Source organism: Rhinichthys klamathensis, unplaced genomic scaffold (genome assembly GCF_029890125.1).
Source record: "Rhinichthys klamathensis goyatoka isolate OS25496 unplaced genomic scaffold, OSU_Roscu_1.1 h1tg000303l_1, whole genome shotgun sequence".
Classification (NCBI taxonomy): domain Eukaryota; kingdom Metazoa; phylum Chordata; class Actinopteri; order Cypriniformes; family Leuciscidae; genus Rhinichthys; species Rhinichthys klamathensis.
Window position 1 is genome coordinate 2,766,919 of NW_026606822.1, and position 19,139 is coordinate 2,786,057.

Here is a 19,139-nt window from a genome sequence, read left to right on the forward strand (position 1 = left end):
CGTAGCGTCCAGTGTAGACAACCACAAGCTGTTACGGGACATCCGGTGTAGACATACGCTGTCATATAACGCATATGTTCAGTTACTGTAAGTCCCCCAGAGAAGCTGTAGGCTTCAATACCATTGTAGAGTAATATCAGATGCTAATACCATGATAATTTGAAATATACCATGGGTCCATCTAACACAGTTATTGTTTGTAAGGATAATTATGTTTGATGAATGTTGCTTTGAATATACCATGGTACTGAATGATTACCATATTAAGGTAGGCTACCATGCAATATACATCAAAAGTACCAAAACATACTACTATTTGGAAATGTACCATTGTAGTGTTTTTGGAAATACCCTCTTGGAGTACCATACGAAATACCATGGTACAATAATTTTAGGACCATGGTGTATTTCAATGTACTATAGTACCCCCTTCCCATGGTAACATGTCCAAAACACCATAGTAGATTATACCATGATACTGTTTGGTACTTATTTTGTAAGTGCTATCATGTGATTTCATCACTTGACTAAAAAAGTACCAAGGTAATACCATGTTTTTTGGATGAATGCCATGATAGTACCATGGTATTATTTGTTGTACCTTGGAGTAACATATAAAATACTACAGTACATATTTCAAAATACTATGGTATTCCTTTACCGTAGTAGTACCATGATACCATGTCCAAAAAAACCATGGTAACTTTTGGTATTTTTTGTAAGTTATATCATACCATCATCTAAAAAATTAAAAAAAAAACTTTTTTGTTGAAATCCATGGTATTCTTCAAATTACCTTAAAGTATATTGATGACCTAATTCTTGAATTATTGAGAACATGGTGACATTAAATGAATATCAGTCATTTATTCTTTTTAGGTTTTGAGTTAAAAAGGCAATTCACTGGAAATGGATGCAGCAGTCGGGAGAAAACCTAAAGAAAGATCTAACTGCATACTAATGGAATTTAAAAGTGTGTTGTAAACAGCCCTCTTGCCAATTTGGAAGCAAGAGTAGCCTAATTACCCTCGAAAGCTGTTTTCACTGACTGTTTATGTCTGGTCATTTTCAGTCTGATTCCTGCATTTGTTTTTTGTGGTACATTTGCTGTAAGTTAAGACAGGTCCATGAAAAACTATAGATGGCAGCAACAAAACGTATTTCATTTATATATATACAGTATAAGCTCACTTTTTCCCACCACAGATTTTTAATGATAGAGAACAGGAAGGATATCTGCATGATCCAGGCCACCACAACCACAGCAAACTACAATATGTCTCCCAATGTGTTTGGAAATATAAACCTAAAACGTCTAAACCGTCTAAATATAGAGGGATGAAATAGTTGGGCTAAGGATTATGGTTTGACGGAAAGGTCAAAAGTTGAGTTTTGCCTCAGGTATGCGAAATTAAAGGTGGAATACACGCGAAACAACATCCTGAAACGAGCCCAATTACTCAACAGCTGAAAAGTAAATTGGACAGATGTTTGTGGAGATCAGGTGATGTGGGCAGGGTGAGCATCATGCTGTTAGCGATGAGTTTCCATGAGGCCGGCTCTCTCTCAGAGGCAGTCTTTCAGGCAGATGTTACGGAACCTGTTCCTTGTCGAGATGCAGTGGCAACATTTGGCTCTCCTCTCGCTGTTTTGTCAGATGCTTATACTGCCGGTAGCTGCGGGGAAAAGAAGTGGTAAGACAACTTTTATCAATTGATCATTTCTATTTCATATCTGCTTATAAAAGAATGCAAAATAGTATTCTTGGAAGTACCTTCACTGATAAAAACTGATTCTGTGGTGAAGTAAATACTACAGAAAAAAACTAAAAATTCTATCTGAGTAAGTTAGTTCAGGCAAGCATTTAAAAAAAACAAAGTTAGCGCTCAATTTAATCTTGTAGAAATTAAAGCGTAAATTTCAACGTTAAAAAATGAAGTAAAACCAACTCAACTTTCTGATATACTGGTGTTCCCATCATGCACTGGGGCATTAATAATTAACAAGGTTGCACTTTTCACTGTTTTCCAGCTATATTTACACTGTTGTACCATTGCTTTTATTGTTGGGTTTAGTAACTTGCTGTTTTGTGACATCTGGAGTTCATTCTACTCAAAATGACACATTAAAAATGATCTAACGAATGTTACCGTTATTGTGTAATTGTAATCTCTGTGTTCTGGTGGGCACCACATTACTTCTATTATGTAGATATGTTGTTTACTGTTTTATTTACTTGGATGTTCTAAGTAAAGCTTACATTTTCAAAGCATGGCTTAAACTAGTGTTATATAAATGTACTTGAAAACATAAATTGTATACATTGTAAACTTTCACTAAGTAGAAATGACTCAAACTTTAACTGGCTAAGTTAAAGTTACTTATTTTCTTTGTTAATTGTACTTAACTTAGTTAAGTGGATTTAACTTATTGCCATATGTGAAATTAACTTAAATATGGGTGCAAAATCTTTCAAAAGAAAAATTAAGTAAATTTAACCTTTTTTCAGCGTTGGAGTTTTAAATGCACAATGGTAGTGCAATTCATGTGGCATGGTCATTTTTTGTAACAGTAATTTCAATGTATGCACCAATACACAAATATTGCATTTTTATTTAGACAAATGTTATTTTTTTTTTAATGGAAAGAATAGTTCCGTCTCCCAAATCCGATTAGATGAGCCAGATTCAAAGACGTTTAAATGTGATTTCACAGGTGAATGATTATATGTTGAATTTTATATTAATGTGAGGAATTGCTAATGTTGCAGTGATTCCCTGGACCTTTTAATATGACATACTGTATGTCTGTATTGTATTGTATTCTTGTTGTTGTGTTTTGACATCCATGTTGAAAGAAATAACTGAATAACCTACTGAATAAGCATTATAGATTAGCTTTAGAACTGACTGAGATCAAATTAAAAATGACGTTTTGTGAGTGGTTTTAAAACCTTCATTTATATGGGATGTGTCCAATTGGGAGGCACGGGTCTAACAGCTGAATGGAGTTGATAGCGCTGTGTTTATGAGTCTATATAGTGTCTTATCCGTTCAGTGCTGCTAGATTTCTCTCATTACTGTGATTTGTTGTCATCTAGTAACATGGAAACAATGTTACAGCAGCTATCCATGCTACTATGACAAGTGCAGACCATGAGAATTTAAAATAGCTAATAGTCCAGTAACAAGGTTTGTTGATGCCCCTCATCAAAAAAGGTGGCTGGAACCGGCGAACATTAAACATACTTTAACCATAAACAACAAAATGAAAGTAAAGCGGCGGCCCGTCACTGACGACTGCCGCAAAAACTAAAACAAAAAACATAAAGTCCAGGTCTGGTCCTCTCTTATCCTTCACTGTCGTCACTTCCGGAGCTCCTCCGTGGGACTCGAGGCCGGTGTGGTGGGCAGGTGACACTCATTAACACGATTCCCACGGCTCTCGGCCACAAGTACTTTTTACTGAAGAAAATGACTGTGCATGCCTGTAAAAAAAGTTCTGGGTGGTTGCTATGATGTTGTTAAAGAGTTCAGGGTGGTTGCTTATACTTCCCTTAAAAGACACCCTTGTTTCTATGATATGTCTCTCATTGTGCTGGGTAAAAATATAGATTTTCCAGCTAATCAGAATCTTTATTTAAACAATCGCTACTATCTGATTTTAATGATCCCTAAGCATACAGTATAACAATTCAAAATAAGTTTTATTTAATATTAAGAGTGCAACCCTATTGTGTGCGAAAAGAAAAGATGTTTAGGGCCTCTGGTAGATATGGCAATAGTGAGTGATTGCGCAAACTTCACCATATGAAAATACTTTTGATACAGCATGCTAGTCATTATACATAAATCTGCAACATTGCTAAAAAAACAACAAAAACCCTTAAAGACAAATATTTTCTTTGCAGTGCATTTAGACCAAGGTTTTTTTTTGTTGGTGTGTCTGTTTTAAGTGTCTCTTTGTATATGATAGTGGAGTTACATTTTACATAATATGATATCATTTTTAAATATTTTTGCTATAGAGCTGATATTGTGGCTTTTTGATGCGATACTGTAAATAATCCACTTTTCCAAATGTTAGAATTAAACATCCATGAATTTCCCAGCATGAACAGACAATGAAAGTCTGAAACTTGATCTTTAAACAAAAAGAACATTTCTATCTGACTAATATATTTAATTGAATTGTTTTATACAGTATTTTATATAGCACATATCATTTTGCAGCTGATGTCTTATCCATGATGGGTTCATTTTTATGTGCTTATTTTCTGCAGAACATGACTGAAATATAGACCATTTGGTAATAAACGTTGATGTACGGCAGTAATATCTATCAGCTGATTTACCATTGATTTTCCAGAGTAGTCACAAAGCTTTAGATTGAATTTATGAGCCTCTACATTATGCATTGCACATAGACCTTTCAGCCTCAACCATTAAAGAGCACATTCACTTCTCCATAAGCATTGTAGAAGTATCTGGCCTTCATTTCTTTCTTGTATTTTCTCCCATATTTTCTCAATTTCATTTGATTGACATCCATGTACAAAATATAGAAGGATATAATGATGAGAATGCAGCAGATGCGTCTCGGCTTGGCTCACCGACATCTTTTTAGACAGTGGTGTCTCTCTTTATTTCTCTAATGAAGGACATGAAGATAAGAACCATCTGCCACTTTCCTCACATCTCCCCCCTGCGAACCCTCTCTAGTGTCTCAGTGTGACACAACTCACAGACAAGAGCCTTCAATCTCCAGTCTCTGGCTTTGGCATTAGTCGGATGTGAACATGCATGCACTCTGTACATTAAGAACACATTTTGTGAAAAGAATAAGAGAGACTGAGAGAGAGTAAATGGTTATAGATGCTTTTATACAGTAGAATTACAGTGAGAAACTCTTGGAGCAGTGCAGGGTTAAGTGCTTTGCTCAAGGGATGATGAAGGCTTATATCACTTTCTTTAACCAGGGATTGAACCAGTAACTTTGTTTACTGGCCACGACATTTGACCACTGTTACGAATTCAATATTAACTCTACTCAAAGAGAACAAAACTACCCGTAACAATTAACAGGGATCTGATCAACAAGATCCCTGGAGTCCCCGCTCTCACTCCCAAGGCTTCAGAAACAACGGAACAGTCTTATAGTGCAAAAAGTATATTTATTAACATAAGTAGCTAAAGAGCCACAAAGTTCAGGAGGGGGAAAACAAAACAAAGCTAGCTAATTTAAGGATACTAACCTGGAAATCAGATAACAAACAAAAGATACAAAGACTTCCCTCCCTACTTATCAAAAACAGGAGAAAACAAATAATAAATAAAAAAGAGGCACCCACCTCCCTACCATGCTCCAAAAGGGTTTAACATAATCAATCACAACTTAACATAAGGTTGTGGTTCACATCAAATGTCTTTAACATGTACTAGTAGATCACAGTAACACATCTCTTCATCAAGGAAGCCATGAGAGCGGGGAGCTGTAGATCCATGATTCAGGAGACTTAAATATAGCGCCAAGCATTCCCGTCACCAATCAGGTCACTCGTTAGCAGCTCCACCTGTGAGTCATTACAGTGAGAGAAAGAAACGAGAGAGAAAGCACACCAGGGAAACCTACACTGTTTTCCCCAACAACACAAGGCAAATACACTTCCACGTAACACCACTATAGGCCAATTGTTGTTGCTCTTCCTTAATGGGTTTAACCATGGTTTTAATGATAGAAAAATCTAAAAAGTGGCCAAAAATATTTTGCTAAATTTTTTAAAATGTGTTTAAATGCATTATAAAAAAAATAAAAAATAAAATAGTTACTTATGTTTACTTAATTTTTTTTTATAAATATATTACATTAATTACATAAATACATTTTGTTCCAATTAATAAATAAATTGAAAATGACTTTGAAATGACAATTGATTTCAATGACAATATGTATGTAACTTATATATACACACAAACCAAAAAATGAATCATGGGTCTTGTATTTTTCATTAAAAAAATGAAGGTGATAATTAAAAATATTGTGTAGCTATATTTTAGTAAGAAAATTGCGGTTCAGTGTTGTATAGAAAATATTGAGAACATTTCACTAATAAAACCAAGAGATACATTTTCCTAATTTTTTTAAGGAAACATACACAATTTTGAGGCTTGAATTGAGGAACCGATTAAGCTGGTAAAATTAAGGAAAAAGGGCTAGCAATTTATTTTAAGAGAATTAGCTCAATTATGCGGTTTTATTTAGAGACCCCATTGTTAGTTCCCAGCATGCTTTGCACATGGCTGGTAATGGAGAGGAAATATTGAAATTAGGTGTTATTTTATGTGTTTTTGAGTAAAGGGAAACATCTGTTATGTGCTGTGTTAGCGGCATACAGTCTTTTAATAATGCAATATAACTCAAAGTCAAATATAAACAGGTTATTTCCATTCACTCTAATACACACATTTTTGAGCGTCAACTTAAAATAAAAAAGTATATTTCACTAAAAATATTAAATTCATTGTATCATAGACTAAATAATTAAGGGGATTTTATATGATTTATTCAGGTAGATTCCATGAAAGAAATTAAGCCTTAACTACTCAAAAATATTATGTGTAATATTGTTACCATAATTTTTTTTAATTAAATAGCAGTAACATTTTTTACAGTGTACATTATTGAACCATGGCAATTCACACGTCAAAATTAAAATCTGTGCTGCCCCGACAAAATGCAAGATGCAAAATACTTTTTTGAGTTTAGGTGATAGAAAAAAACCCGGCCCTTTTCAAGCAGCTAAAGAGATGACATGCGTGTTTATGGACTTTAGTTTAGAACGTCACCTCAAAGCCCCATATGTCAGCGCACAAGGTGTAATGTGTCAGAGAATATGATTGCACATTAATCCCAATGCACAGTCCGAGACACGTCTCCTTGCGATGCTACATTGCCTGTTCACTAATAAATCATTTGAACTGTTTTTCAGAGAGCTGGCGACAGGAGTGCAGGAGCTGTCTGGAGTGTTCGAAGGAAAATGGCTGCCTGCGCTGCTCGGAGCGGCTCTTCCTGTTCCTGAACCGAGATGGCATGAGTCACCACGGCTCCTGTCTTCACTCCTGCCCCCCTGGACACTTCGGCCTCCGCGCCAAAGATCTCAACCGCTGCATGAGTGAGTCCAAATCAGTAATATCTAGAAGTCCAAAAGTTTTCATTTCTTTTATTTCTTTTTTTATTTATATTTTGTAAATATATTCTGTGGGATGAATTTATACAGTGAAATGTGTCTGCACCAGAAATGTGTCTGACAGACGAGTAAACAATAATAATTATGTTTTTAAATTTAGATGTCCTTTATATTCAATCATATAGTTTTCAATCATATAGTTTTTTTTAAGTTTTTTTTACAATCTAATTGTTTATGTGTTTCTTTGGGATTTTTAAAGGAATTCTGTGAGATGAGTTGTCATGGAGAATGTCATGGAAAAATGTCATGAGCTAAAAGTATCTAATAATAACAACAATAATAATAATGTTAAAATATATGTCCTTAATATTAAATCATAATTTTTTACAATATAGTTATTTGTTTATTTGTCTGTTTGTTTGTTTATTTCTTTGGGATTTTGTTTGTTTGTTTACAATGAATACTTTATTTCTATATTTTATTTAATAATCATAATATATATTTTTAAATAGGTCCTTAATATTAAATCAGACTTTTTTTATTTGTTTATTTAAAATTAATATTTTAAAAAGGAATTCTGTGGGTAATAGTAATTCCTAATAATATTATGCCATTTATGTGCGTTCGTTCCTTCGTTCCTTCCTTCCTTCCTTCCTTCCAAAAACCTTTCTTTTTTGGTGCCATTCATCTCTTAACTTAATCTCTGAACTTAATATCTTGAGAAAGCCTGTAACAATACCATGACTGTAATCCTCATATATCTCCCAGAATGCAAAGCTCCAGAGTGCGAGAGGTGCTTCAACAAGGACTTTTGCACCAAGTGCAAGGGTGGATTTCTGCTCTTTAAAGGCAAATGCTTCAAAAGCTGTCCAGAGGGCACATTTCCTCAGTCCACAGACTGTGTGGGTAAGAGCTTTACTCGTTTACAGACCTTCTTTATGGGTCGGTGCCATTAAACTCTCATTACCATACTGAAAGAAACCTATCAGTCATGTTTTACGTGGAAAAATTACATCAAGATGTTTTCTCTGTGTGGCAATAAAAAGCAGCAAATTTGGGATTTCTGGTTGCATTTACTAGTGTATTCACATGCCATTAATTTGATGTTGTGCAAAAACTTACTGACACAGTAGCTTTGATAAAAAAAGATAAAGTCAAGTCGCATTTAATTATATAGCACTTTATAAAATACAGATTGTTTCAAAGCTGCTTTACATTAATAAACATGGAAATAACAGAATTAATGTTGCAAAGTATGAGGGTGAGTAATTACTGACAGGATTTTCATTTTTGGGTAAACTAACCCTTTAAGATCTTTTTGATGAAATCTGAGAGTTTCTGTCCCTCCATTGACAGCTACGCAACTACCCCTTTAACGCTTCAAAAAGTTCATAAAGAGATCGTAAAACTAATCCATATGATTTGAGCGATTTAGTCAAAATTTTCTGAAGAGACACGATTGCTTTATATGATGCAAAGATTTAATTTAGACTTTTTGAAGCGTTAAAGTGGTAGTTGCGTAGCTGTCAATGGAGGGACAGAAACTCTCAGATTTCATCAAAAAGATCTTCCTTTGTGTTCCGAAGATGAATCAAGTCTTATGGGTTTGGAACGACATGAGGGTGAGAAATGAATGACAGAATAACGGTATTGTTGTGGTAAGCTCACACGAAGATGAAGATACAATAACCCAGTCTTTATTTTAATCCAACAAACACAGGAACTCACGTAAGATTAAATGCTTACCGCCAAGTTATAAGTACCTATGGAAGCTTGTTTCCGCCACAGAATGAAAAATAAAAAAGGTAATTGCGACTTTATATCTCACAATTCTGACTTTTTTTCTCAGAATTGCGTGATATAAAGTCGCAATTGTGTGTAATAAAGTCAGAATTGTGAGATATAAAATCAGAATTGATTGATATAAAGTCGCAATTGGAGGTTATAAAGTCAGAATTGTGAGATATAAAATCAGAATTGATTTATATAAAGTCGCAATTGCGTGTTATAAAGTCAGAAATGCATGATATAAAGTCGCAATTGCATGTTTTAAAGTCAGAATTGTGAGGTATAAAGTCAGAATTGATTTATATAAAATCGCAATTGCGTGTTGTAAAGTCAGAATTGCGTGAAATAAAGTCACAATTGCGTAAAATAAAGTTGCAATTGCGTGTTTTAAAGTCAGAATTGCGAGATATAAAGTCAGAATTGATTTATATAAAGTCGCAATTGCGTGATATAAAGTCGAAATTGCGTGTTGTAAAGTCAAAATTGTGAGATATAAACTATTCTGAGGGGGGAAAAGTCAGTCTTTTTTTCCCTTAGAATTAAGTTTATATCTCACAATTCTGAGAAAAGATGTCAGAATTTCGAGATATAAACTCGCAATTATGTGTTATAAAGTCAGAATTGCGAGATGTAAACTCGCAATTGTGAGAAAAAAAGTCTCGATTCTGTCTTTTTTTCTCGCAATTGCGACTATATTTAATTGCGACTTCATATCTTGCAATTGCGACTTAATTTCTCACAATTCTGACTTCATATCTCGCAATTGTGAGATAAAAAGTCGCAATTATTTTTTTTATTCAGTGGCGGAAACAAGCTTCCATAAGTACCACTTCAGTTCAATAACAATGTCGATGTTGCAAACCTCATCACATCAGGAATAGCTCATATTTTGCAGAGTAAGTAAAGATTGGTAATGCAGTTTGCTTTTATGATTCAGTATTCTTGATCTCTTTGGACTCCAGAAGGATGTGTGTTCCGTGTGTTTGGCGTCTGGGGTGAATGGAGCCCGTGTCAGCACAATGGCCTGAGCTGTGGCGTCAGATGGGGGCAGCAGATCAGGACCCATGAGCTGTCCAGCAAAACGCCTGAAGAGACAGAAGTGCTATGTCCACCTCAGACTGAGAGCAGAAAGTGCCGGATGAAGAAAAGGTGTCCAAAAGGTAAATAATATTTTTAGCATTGTTCATGCCAGTTGCAGAATCTCTTTCAATAGCTGACATAAACCCAATGTGACATTATAAAGCACAGCGATCCTCTTTAAATCCTCTCGTTTCCACATCGAGCTTCTCTATATATCGTCTTTCTTGTAGCGGCTTGCTGCCCAATGATTTACACATTACACTAAACACAAGATCCAAACACTGAGTTAAAAGAGTTGAAATGGTCCTTTTTCCTTGACCACATTTGGGAAACTGTGTTTTGTTTCCTGTCAGAGCCATTATGTTGTGTTTGAATGTCTGTTGTAATTACATTTTTTGACTCTGGGTGTCACACCTGCTGGCTGGTTGATCTAGAATGATGAGGATTGAAGAGCAGTTAAGTAGTATTTTAATAGAAACCAAGAAACAAACAGGGATAATCTAGTAAACAAACGAAGATAACATCCAGAAGCTATAGTGGTAGTGGGAGACAGGTGAGACTCTAATCAATTAGACAATGAAACAATCATTGACTGCAGCAACCATAGATATCCATAATAAAGGCTAGATGTCTCGTCCGCGCTGCTGGCCAATGGAGGTCGACGTCCGCACTGGCGGCCATCTTGTCACAGGCAGCTCGCTCACTCGTAACATTGTGTTTTAATGGTGCATGTACTTTTTAAACAACCATAACTTGCTAAATTTTCTACCGATTTTCAAACGGTTTGGTTTGTTATAAACGTCAGAGATGTAGTTATGACACTGCATAGCCTACTTATGAATAAGTGTATAAATAAATAATCATTCAGAATTATAGCCACGTTAATAAATAAGAATATCAAAATAAAAGTCCATGGACCCAGACACAGAACTGGCGTGTCTAATTAGTATATAGGTAGCCAGAAAGTAAGAGAAGTCAGGCGTAATGGAGGGAAGCACAACCATTTTTGACCATGGTTGTGTTCGAAATTGCCTCCTATACCCTCATTCACTATTCCCTACATTAGTCTACTAATATAATTCACTTGGAGGAGTGATTGAAAATGAGTGAGTGAATTTGGACAGAGTGCTCCGGAAGGGATGCCGCTTATGTGCGTTTGTGCTTGCTATTTAATAATCATTTGAAACTTATAGCAAACTGGCAGCTTCAGTAGTAATGAAAATATTTATCTTGAATTCTGTCATAGAAACTAATGTATAAACTTTATTGAACTATTTAATAATAAATCAGAAAGGAATTAATACCTGATTAATATTACGCTGTACCCACATTGGACCAGCGGTTTGGAAAATGGATAGATGATGATTCAGCTGCGGGCGCCATTTTCTGGTGAGACGTGGGCGTGTACGCGGCACACGTGTCTCACAGTGCGTTATGGGTATTCTCTAGCCATTGAACAAGCATGCGCCGGTTGTACCATAGATATATATGTTTATGGGTGGTACACTCTTTATTGTGGTGCATTATGGGATTGAATAAGTGCACTTGATAAAGTCCACTATGGTTTCAATTCGGACACCACTACAAATGGCTGTCCCAACATTATTATTTTTTTGCGAGTTTGGACATAGCCCATGTCAGGACATGAGCAGGTGGAAGCAAGTTTATGGGTTTTTGTGCATCGGAACTGTGAGTTTAAGAGGACCTTTACGGGCTTTGTGATAAATAAAGTTGATAAACGCAGTACTGGAATGGAAGCGTTTCTTGTCTGGATCTCATGCGTCTGAGTGACTAAATGGTTATTTATGTCACTTCATTTCCATTTGATGCTCTACTGGAAATGATTTGTTTGCAGCAATCATCATTATCACTGGATGTCTGGTGGCATTAAGAATACGAGACGTGATATTTTATCTGTCACCTTAAGCCGCCCTTAATGGCAGCCATGTGTGATGGAAAGACTTCATGACAATTTCATTCTATTTCTGTCATTATAATTTCATTGCCTGTTGTTTTCATTTGACAATGTGGAATGGCAACTACATACTATTTTGGGGAGAATAGGGTGCAAAAATGCTGTGTCCTACAATGCAATGCGCTCAACTTAATACAAAATTTCTAGTTTGATGGGGAAAAAATCATGATGTCCTTGACTTTAATTGGATTAATAATGAAAAATAACATTATTAATATTATATATAGTAGTGTAATGCAAAATAACATTTTAATAATATTTAAAAAAAATTATATTGCAAAATTATACTTTTTATATTATATTAATTTATATTATATTAATTATATTTTATATTATTGTAAATTATATTATAATGTTAAATAGTATTTGCATACACTACTGTTCAAATGTTTGGGGTCAGTGCTTTAAAAAAAAGAAATTAATACTGCTATTCAGCATGCGTTAAATTGATAAAAAATTTACATTTAAGGCATTTACAATCTTTTAAAAGATTTAAAATATGTTCTTTTTGAATGTTCTATTCATCAAAAAATCCTGATAAAAAACATTAAGCAGCACAACTGTTTTCATCATTGATAATAATCATAAATGTTTCTTGAGCATCACATCATATTAGATCACAGGAATAAATTACACTTTACTATACATTCACATATTGTTTTTCACAATATTAGTGTTATATTACTGTATTTTTGATTAAATAAATGCAGCCTTGGTGAGCATAAGAGACTTCTTTTAAAAAACATTAAAAAAAAACAAAGACTGCAAAATTTTGAATAATATAATATAATATAAGAGATAAACATTTAGTAAAGCAGAATTCAACAGAAAGTACTCAAAAACAGTAACAAGTATTTTACTGTTATTATCCACCCCAGATGTTCTCCATCAGTGCCATTGTGGTTTATCTCTGAAGTCGTCACCTCAAAGACTTACTCATGGTGTGACCAATGAGAACCCGATGAATTAATTTAGTAGGGTGTCCTCTAGATTAACAGAAGATCATTTCCTTTCTTCTCAAGTTTCCTTTTCTCGTGTGACTCTGAGAGCTAATGAAAGTCAGGCCGCACATCTCAGAACGGATCACAGCAGAAGATTTGCCAGCGTTTTCTTCCAGGACCCTACAGGTGACCCGAGCTTACCTGCCTAAATCATTAAGCACAAACCTCTGATCTGAACCTGGAGATTTATGTTGGTTTTGGGATTAAAGGGTGGAGTGGTGCCGCTGTGGGCCTAAACCAGATGATGCAGGGCAGTAAACATGGGCTTTTAGTGCTTTGTGTGCGCATAAGTGGAGAAAATGAAAAAGATAGGAAGCTTTAATCATAGCAAGTAAAAAGCAGGGCAAAGTTGGGCAATATTGAATAACAACATATGACAGACTGAAAGAGAACCAAGAGGGAGAAAACAAGAAAAATGATGGAGAATGTGATGTTCTTGCCAGGCCGTGGTGTTTTCCAGACCACAGACCCCATTCCTTAGGCCATAATAACTGTTTACTCCAGTTTTATGATGCCTTTATTATGTCCCCTTTAAAAAGACAAACATGGATTATAATTTGGTTTAGCTTACAAAAATGTTGAATAAATACTCGTAAGCACCCACCTCTGCACTCTATTTGTTCCGCTTTGGCTCCAGTGTCATTTTGCAGCTCTTCTGTGAGAAGGACACTACATACCACCCTGAAGCTCCTCTGTTGTTGATTTCGAATCTTAGTCAAACCAGACATGAACATTTGAAGCACTGTTAGAAACTTGACGCACCATTCTCAGGTTATGAGCTGTCAGCCAGAAACTGACCACTAACACAACAGTTATACAAAAATGAATCCTTGCTTTTAGGATGTAGAATTAAAACTAAGGCAATAAAGTCAATATAAATATATCATTTAAAAAATATAATAATAATATTATGATGATGAGGCATTTATGTGAATACTGCATTTTACTTTATTTTATTTTATTATTTTTTTTCCTGGCAGTGAGAAGGGGGTGAGGTAAAATATGTTATTGCAAAAATAAAACAAATGTGTACATGCTTGTAGGCTGTATATATTTGTATAGGAGAAAGTGTGTTTAGATGCTGTAACTGGTCATCATTTGTGCTTTTTAATAAACTCAAGGTATTCAGGTATTTGTCACATTGTTTCTTTAGATTCCCATATACATCCACACAAATCAGTAAACAGAAGTTTAATTTTGCTTATTAATTCGGAAAATCAATCTATAGGGAATGCCCAGTTCAAATGGATTTTGTAAGTCAATCCACAGGACTCAATAATTGGTGACAAATTAGTAATTTGAGACATTCTTGTGTAAATTTACAGCAAGTCATTTTTTTTAAAATAGTGCCCTATTAGATAATGCTAATATAATTAAACAGTATTTCTATTAACATTGTTTGTTTTGACATGTTTCACATATTTCACAGTTGAAGATGAGGACAGCCATAGCAGGATCATTTTCATATTTTAATTGATTTCTTCAAAAAAAAATGAAGATTCATTTCAATTTTGAAAAAAAAAGTCATTTCTATAAGTGCTGATGTAATAAAAATGTCACCCGGGCTGTGTTTTGGACTTGACGGACATGTTGACATCGCCAGACTGAATTGTTAATGCTTTACATCAGTAATGAACATATATGACTCAAAATCTGCTAAGGGGTAATTAAATGTAACAAATCATTTAAAAATGTATCGTCTTTTATTGAAAAATTAAACAATTGTATCAAAATTTTATACGAATGAGAAGAAAATGATCAACTCCATTTGATAAAAATCACCTGTCAAGTTTATAATATATATTAGATCAGCATATGAGTCAGATTGGACGACTACAGGGACTCATCTATTGCTAACAGCTCATCTATTGCCAAAATTATGAAAAAAAGATCATGTCAGATATGTCAATGTCAGAATCAGAGTGCATAAAAATATCCGTCAAAAACCAACACGTTAAACAGTTGGATTGGGATTTTCCCTTTAGCATGCAGTGTGAAGTATTTCACTCAGTTCCCTGATCCTCCCGATTCAATTTCAGCGAGTGAAGAACAAATTTATTCTCCTGTGCTGCATTATGTATCACGTATGTTATCATCTCTGACAGACAGTATGTTGAAGCTGCTCATTCTGCCATTTTCTTGGGAAGCGATGATGCAGTCAAAACATCCGGTGTGTTTTCCAGGAAATGCGTGGCTCGCTGGACCTCTTGTAAACACTAACGTGTATTGTGCATGTTATCTTTTGACAGACATCGATGATGTGATGTTTAAATGATGTGGATTTGAAAACAGATGGATCGTAATGGAATAATTATTTATTTCTTAGCTGGCAAGTATTCAGTGAAGTGATTGTAGTGATAGTGATAGTGATTTAAGTCACTAAATTTCATTTAGTGAGGCCAGCAGGGGGCGCTCACCCTGTGGTCTGTGTGGGTCCTAACGCCCCAGTATAGTGACGGGGACACTATACTGTCAAAGAGCACCGTCCTTCGGATGAGACGTTAAACCGAGGTCCTGACTCTCTGTGGTCATTAAAAATCCCAGGATGTCTTTCGAAAGAGTAGGGGTGTAACCCCGGCATCCTGGCCAAATTTGCCCAGTGGCCTCTGTCCATCATGGCCTCCTAATCATCCCCATGTATATATATACCAATTGGCTTCATCACTCTGTCGTCTCTCCACCAGTAAGCTGGTGTGTGGTGAGCGTTCTGGCGCACTATGGCTGCCGTCGCATCATCCAGGTGGATGCTGCACATTGGTGGTGGTTGAAGAGATTCCCCCTTCCATGTGAAGCGCTTTGAGTGCCTAGAAAAGCGCTATATAAATGTAATGAATTATTATTATTATTATTATTGATGCCCATGAGTGTGTTTATTTCGATGTTATTAGCTCTAATATTCCAACCGAAAGCCAGCCTATAGGTTTTGGTGGACGACTAATAATAATAATAATAATTCATCACATTTATATAGCGCTTTTCTGGACACTCAAAGCGCTTCACATGGAAGGGGGAATCTCCTCAACCACCACCAATGTGCAGCATCCACTTGGATGATGCGACGGCAGCCATATTGCGCCAGAACGCTCACCACACACCAGCTTACTGGTGGAGAGGAGACAGAGTGATGAAGCCAATTGGTATATATATACATGGGGATGATTAGGAGGCCATGATGGACAGAGGCCACTGGGCAAATTTGGCCAGGATGCCGGGGTTACACCCCTACTCTTTCGAAAGACATCCTGGGATTTTTAATGACCACAGAGAGTCAGGACCTCGGTTTAACGTCTCATGCGAAGGACGGTGCTCTTTGACAGTATAGTGTCCCCGTCACTATACTGGGGCGTTAGGACCCACACAGACCACAGGGTGAGCGCCCCCTGCTGGCCTCACTAACACCTCTTCCAGCAGCAACCTGGTTTTCTCAGAAGGTCTCCCATCCAGGTACTGACCAGACTCAGACCTGCTAATGGACTGGACGTGATAACCTGCATGAGGAGTGAACTATCTTTGATATTTTCTAATTATGCAACGTGCTGGAGAGTGGGGACTTTTGAAAAGCTTTTTGCGTAGTTCATTATACTTATTTTATGGAATGAAGTTTATTTCATGGCTTGAAAAAATGACATCACTCAGAGACTAACATGTTTGGCTTGTCAAAAGTGTTACATTCAGCTGTCGCAAATTTATTCACTTTTTAAAAAATCAAGTTTTAACCAGGAAAGTAGTGGTTTTGATGCACAATGTATGCTAGTTTTTATTATCTCTTATAACACAAATCTTTTAAACCCATGAAAATGCAGATCCTGTTGTAAATAATGGTGAATAATCACTTTTTAAAACTGTTGATCCATTAGCAGATTTTGACTTAAATGGTTTCTACATTATTGAACTTGAATATGATTCACTATATGATATGGTTTTATCTTGACAGATAAAAGGAAAAATGAAAGGATAGAAGAAAGAAGAAAGACACAGAAACATTTGAAGCTCTCGCCCGTCACAGAACCTCCATGGGGAATGTAAAATTCTGGAACGGAAGACACTTTTATTCCCTTTCTTAGTAATATATGTAAACAGTTTTTTATAAACAAAATATTTTTGTATAAATGTTTTAATTGTAATATTACTTAAATCATCAGACAATCTGATATTGCACAACTTTTTTAATGCAGATGTATTTGTTTACATTATTACGGCAGATCCTAACCTGTATTTATGCATTTATTTTATTAACAAGTTGGGGAGGGTGGCTTAAACCTGTATGTGGTTTAACAAAGACTAGATCCATGTTGGACTATGACACTGTACATTTCCATCTGATGAGTAACAGACGAACAGCTTCATGTGGTTTGAGCTGTATCTCCACAGATTTCTGTACATGCCTCGGGCTGTTCTGTGTTTTCCAACCACATACTCTCCCTATATTTGCACTTCTTTACTATAATTGTATTAGAGATAAAAAAAGAGAGACATGGAACAATGTAAAGTTGTGTAAAGAGATGCCAAGATCATGAACTTGTGCTCCATTAATTCAAGGTGCATTCACGGCATGTTGTAATTACGTGATCTTAGCTTGCAAAAAGCGTCCTCGTAGAGCTCGTAATTACAACTTGTAAGCTGGGAATTTCGAATAGCTCCTACTTGTACCACATGACCCGCTGGGTCACCTGACTGCTGCTGATTAATTTAGCCGTTGATATTGCTGCCAAAGAAATTCATACTTCCCATTCTGATAACGTGAACAGAACGTCACGTTGTCATCTCATAGTTGTGGTACGTACGACATGGCGTGAACGCAGCATCATTCCAGTAGATATATATACACAGATGCCTCATTCATAGCTGTTTCTATGGGGCTCTACGTAAGCCGTCCGCCATGTTGGAATGGGGAAAGGTGTGTGAACATTCGAGAGCAAGTTAACTGAGCATCTGCAACCATAGTTAGACTCATTTATGAATATCTATATATGAAATAGACTTCAGCAGATGATTTTGCTAAACTAAAACAATACAACAAGATACAAGTGCCATGTCACATCGGAATTGAGCCATGTGATTGGCTCTGGAGATGTCATGTGACCTAATGTGTGGGACAGGTTTATTCGTAATAAAAGTGATAAATTCATTATTTTCTTGTAAATTCCTAAGATAACTTGGCACCAGTGTGCATTCTTTGTCTAAAGACTGAAATAAAAATATTGTCTGAAATTAAAAAATTGCATTATTTTCTTAGAGCCTCAACTGTACCGTTAAACTCATTGTGTCATTTTTTCCCCTTTCGTAACTGATTATCGTCCCCCTGTGAAAACTGAAATGTTGTACAACATGTTGCTTTTGATTTGAGATGGATGGGAATGTGCTGAATTGAATATGATTTATTTGCACTTTCATCTACTCTCTCAATGGTTGAATTGTATTTACTGGAAAAATCACAGTTTTGCTCTCTAAAGCTATTAGCCCCAAAGGAAGATTTGAAGGAGTTATGAAAATGATACTGATAAGAATGGGATATTGTATTGTATTATGAGACTGCCAAGTTATTTGAGAATAAAAGCCTTTTCTGAAGAGGATTGCAGATGTTAACCTTGACTTTTGTATTTTAACTCATTTGTATTTTTGCTATATACATTAACAACTAATGAATTATAATGCCAATGACATTTTTATGTCACCTTATTAGTTTTTGCTGAATCATGAATCGTTTTGTGTTTGATAATTGTTTAATAAATTTTTGTTGAAGAACCAATAATGCGTTTTAAATGCACACATAGTGATTTTTTTGTTTTTATTTTATTTATTTTTTATATTTCAAAAAGAATATTTTTCTCATGTTAGTGTCAATAAACAGAAGCTTCTTATAGTGGCATCTCTGTGCATTTAGTGTGACAACATATAAAGTCAATATGCATTTCCTCTGCGATTTCAGGAAATACATAAAAACTGACTTTTATAAAAGAGAAATATTCGCTGGAGTAAAAACTAACCCTGGCCTCCCCTTATACATGTCAATTACCATTAGTGTGTATGTTTCAGACAATTTCTAAATTGTTTGGTGATCTATAATAATCCAAATCAACCATAACTGTATAACTTTGAAAGAAAATCT

The 19,139-nt window shown here is 35.5% G+C and overlaps 1 protein-coding gene across 1 annotated transcript; it reads left to right on the plus strand.

The window, feature by feature from the left end:
* Positions 1-1,588: 1,588 nt before the first annotated feature.
* Positions 1,589-17,831, plus strand: rspo4 (R-spondin 4). The gene is made up of 5 exons (XM_056270497.1): positions 1,589-1,694; positions 6,989-7,171; positions 7,955-8,092; positions 9,937-10,134; positions 16,965-17,831. The coding sequence occupies exons 1-5, from the start codon at positions 1,589-1,591 to the stop codon at positions 17,054-17,056; spliced, it is 717 nt and encodes a 238-aa protein (XP_056126472.1). The 3' UTR covers positions 17,057-17,831.
* Positions 17,832-19,139: the final 1,308 nt, after the last annotated feature.

Coding starts and splice junctions, on each gene's coding strand:
- rspo4 (XM_056270497.1), top strand. CDS start 1,589: ATGTTACGGAACCTGTTCCTTGTCGAGATGCAGTGGCAACATTTGGCT. Junction 1,695..6,988: donor AGCTGCGGGGAAAAGAAGTG/GTAAGACAACTT, acceptor ACTGTTTTTCAG/AGAGCTGGCGACAGGAGTGC. Junction 7,172..7,954: donor AGATCTCAACCGCTGCATGA/GTGAGTCCAAAT, acceptor TATATCTCCCAG/AATGCAAAGCTCCAGAGTGC.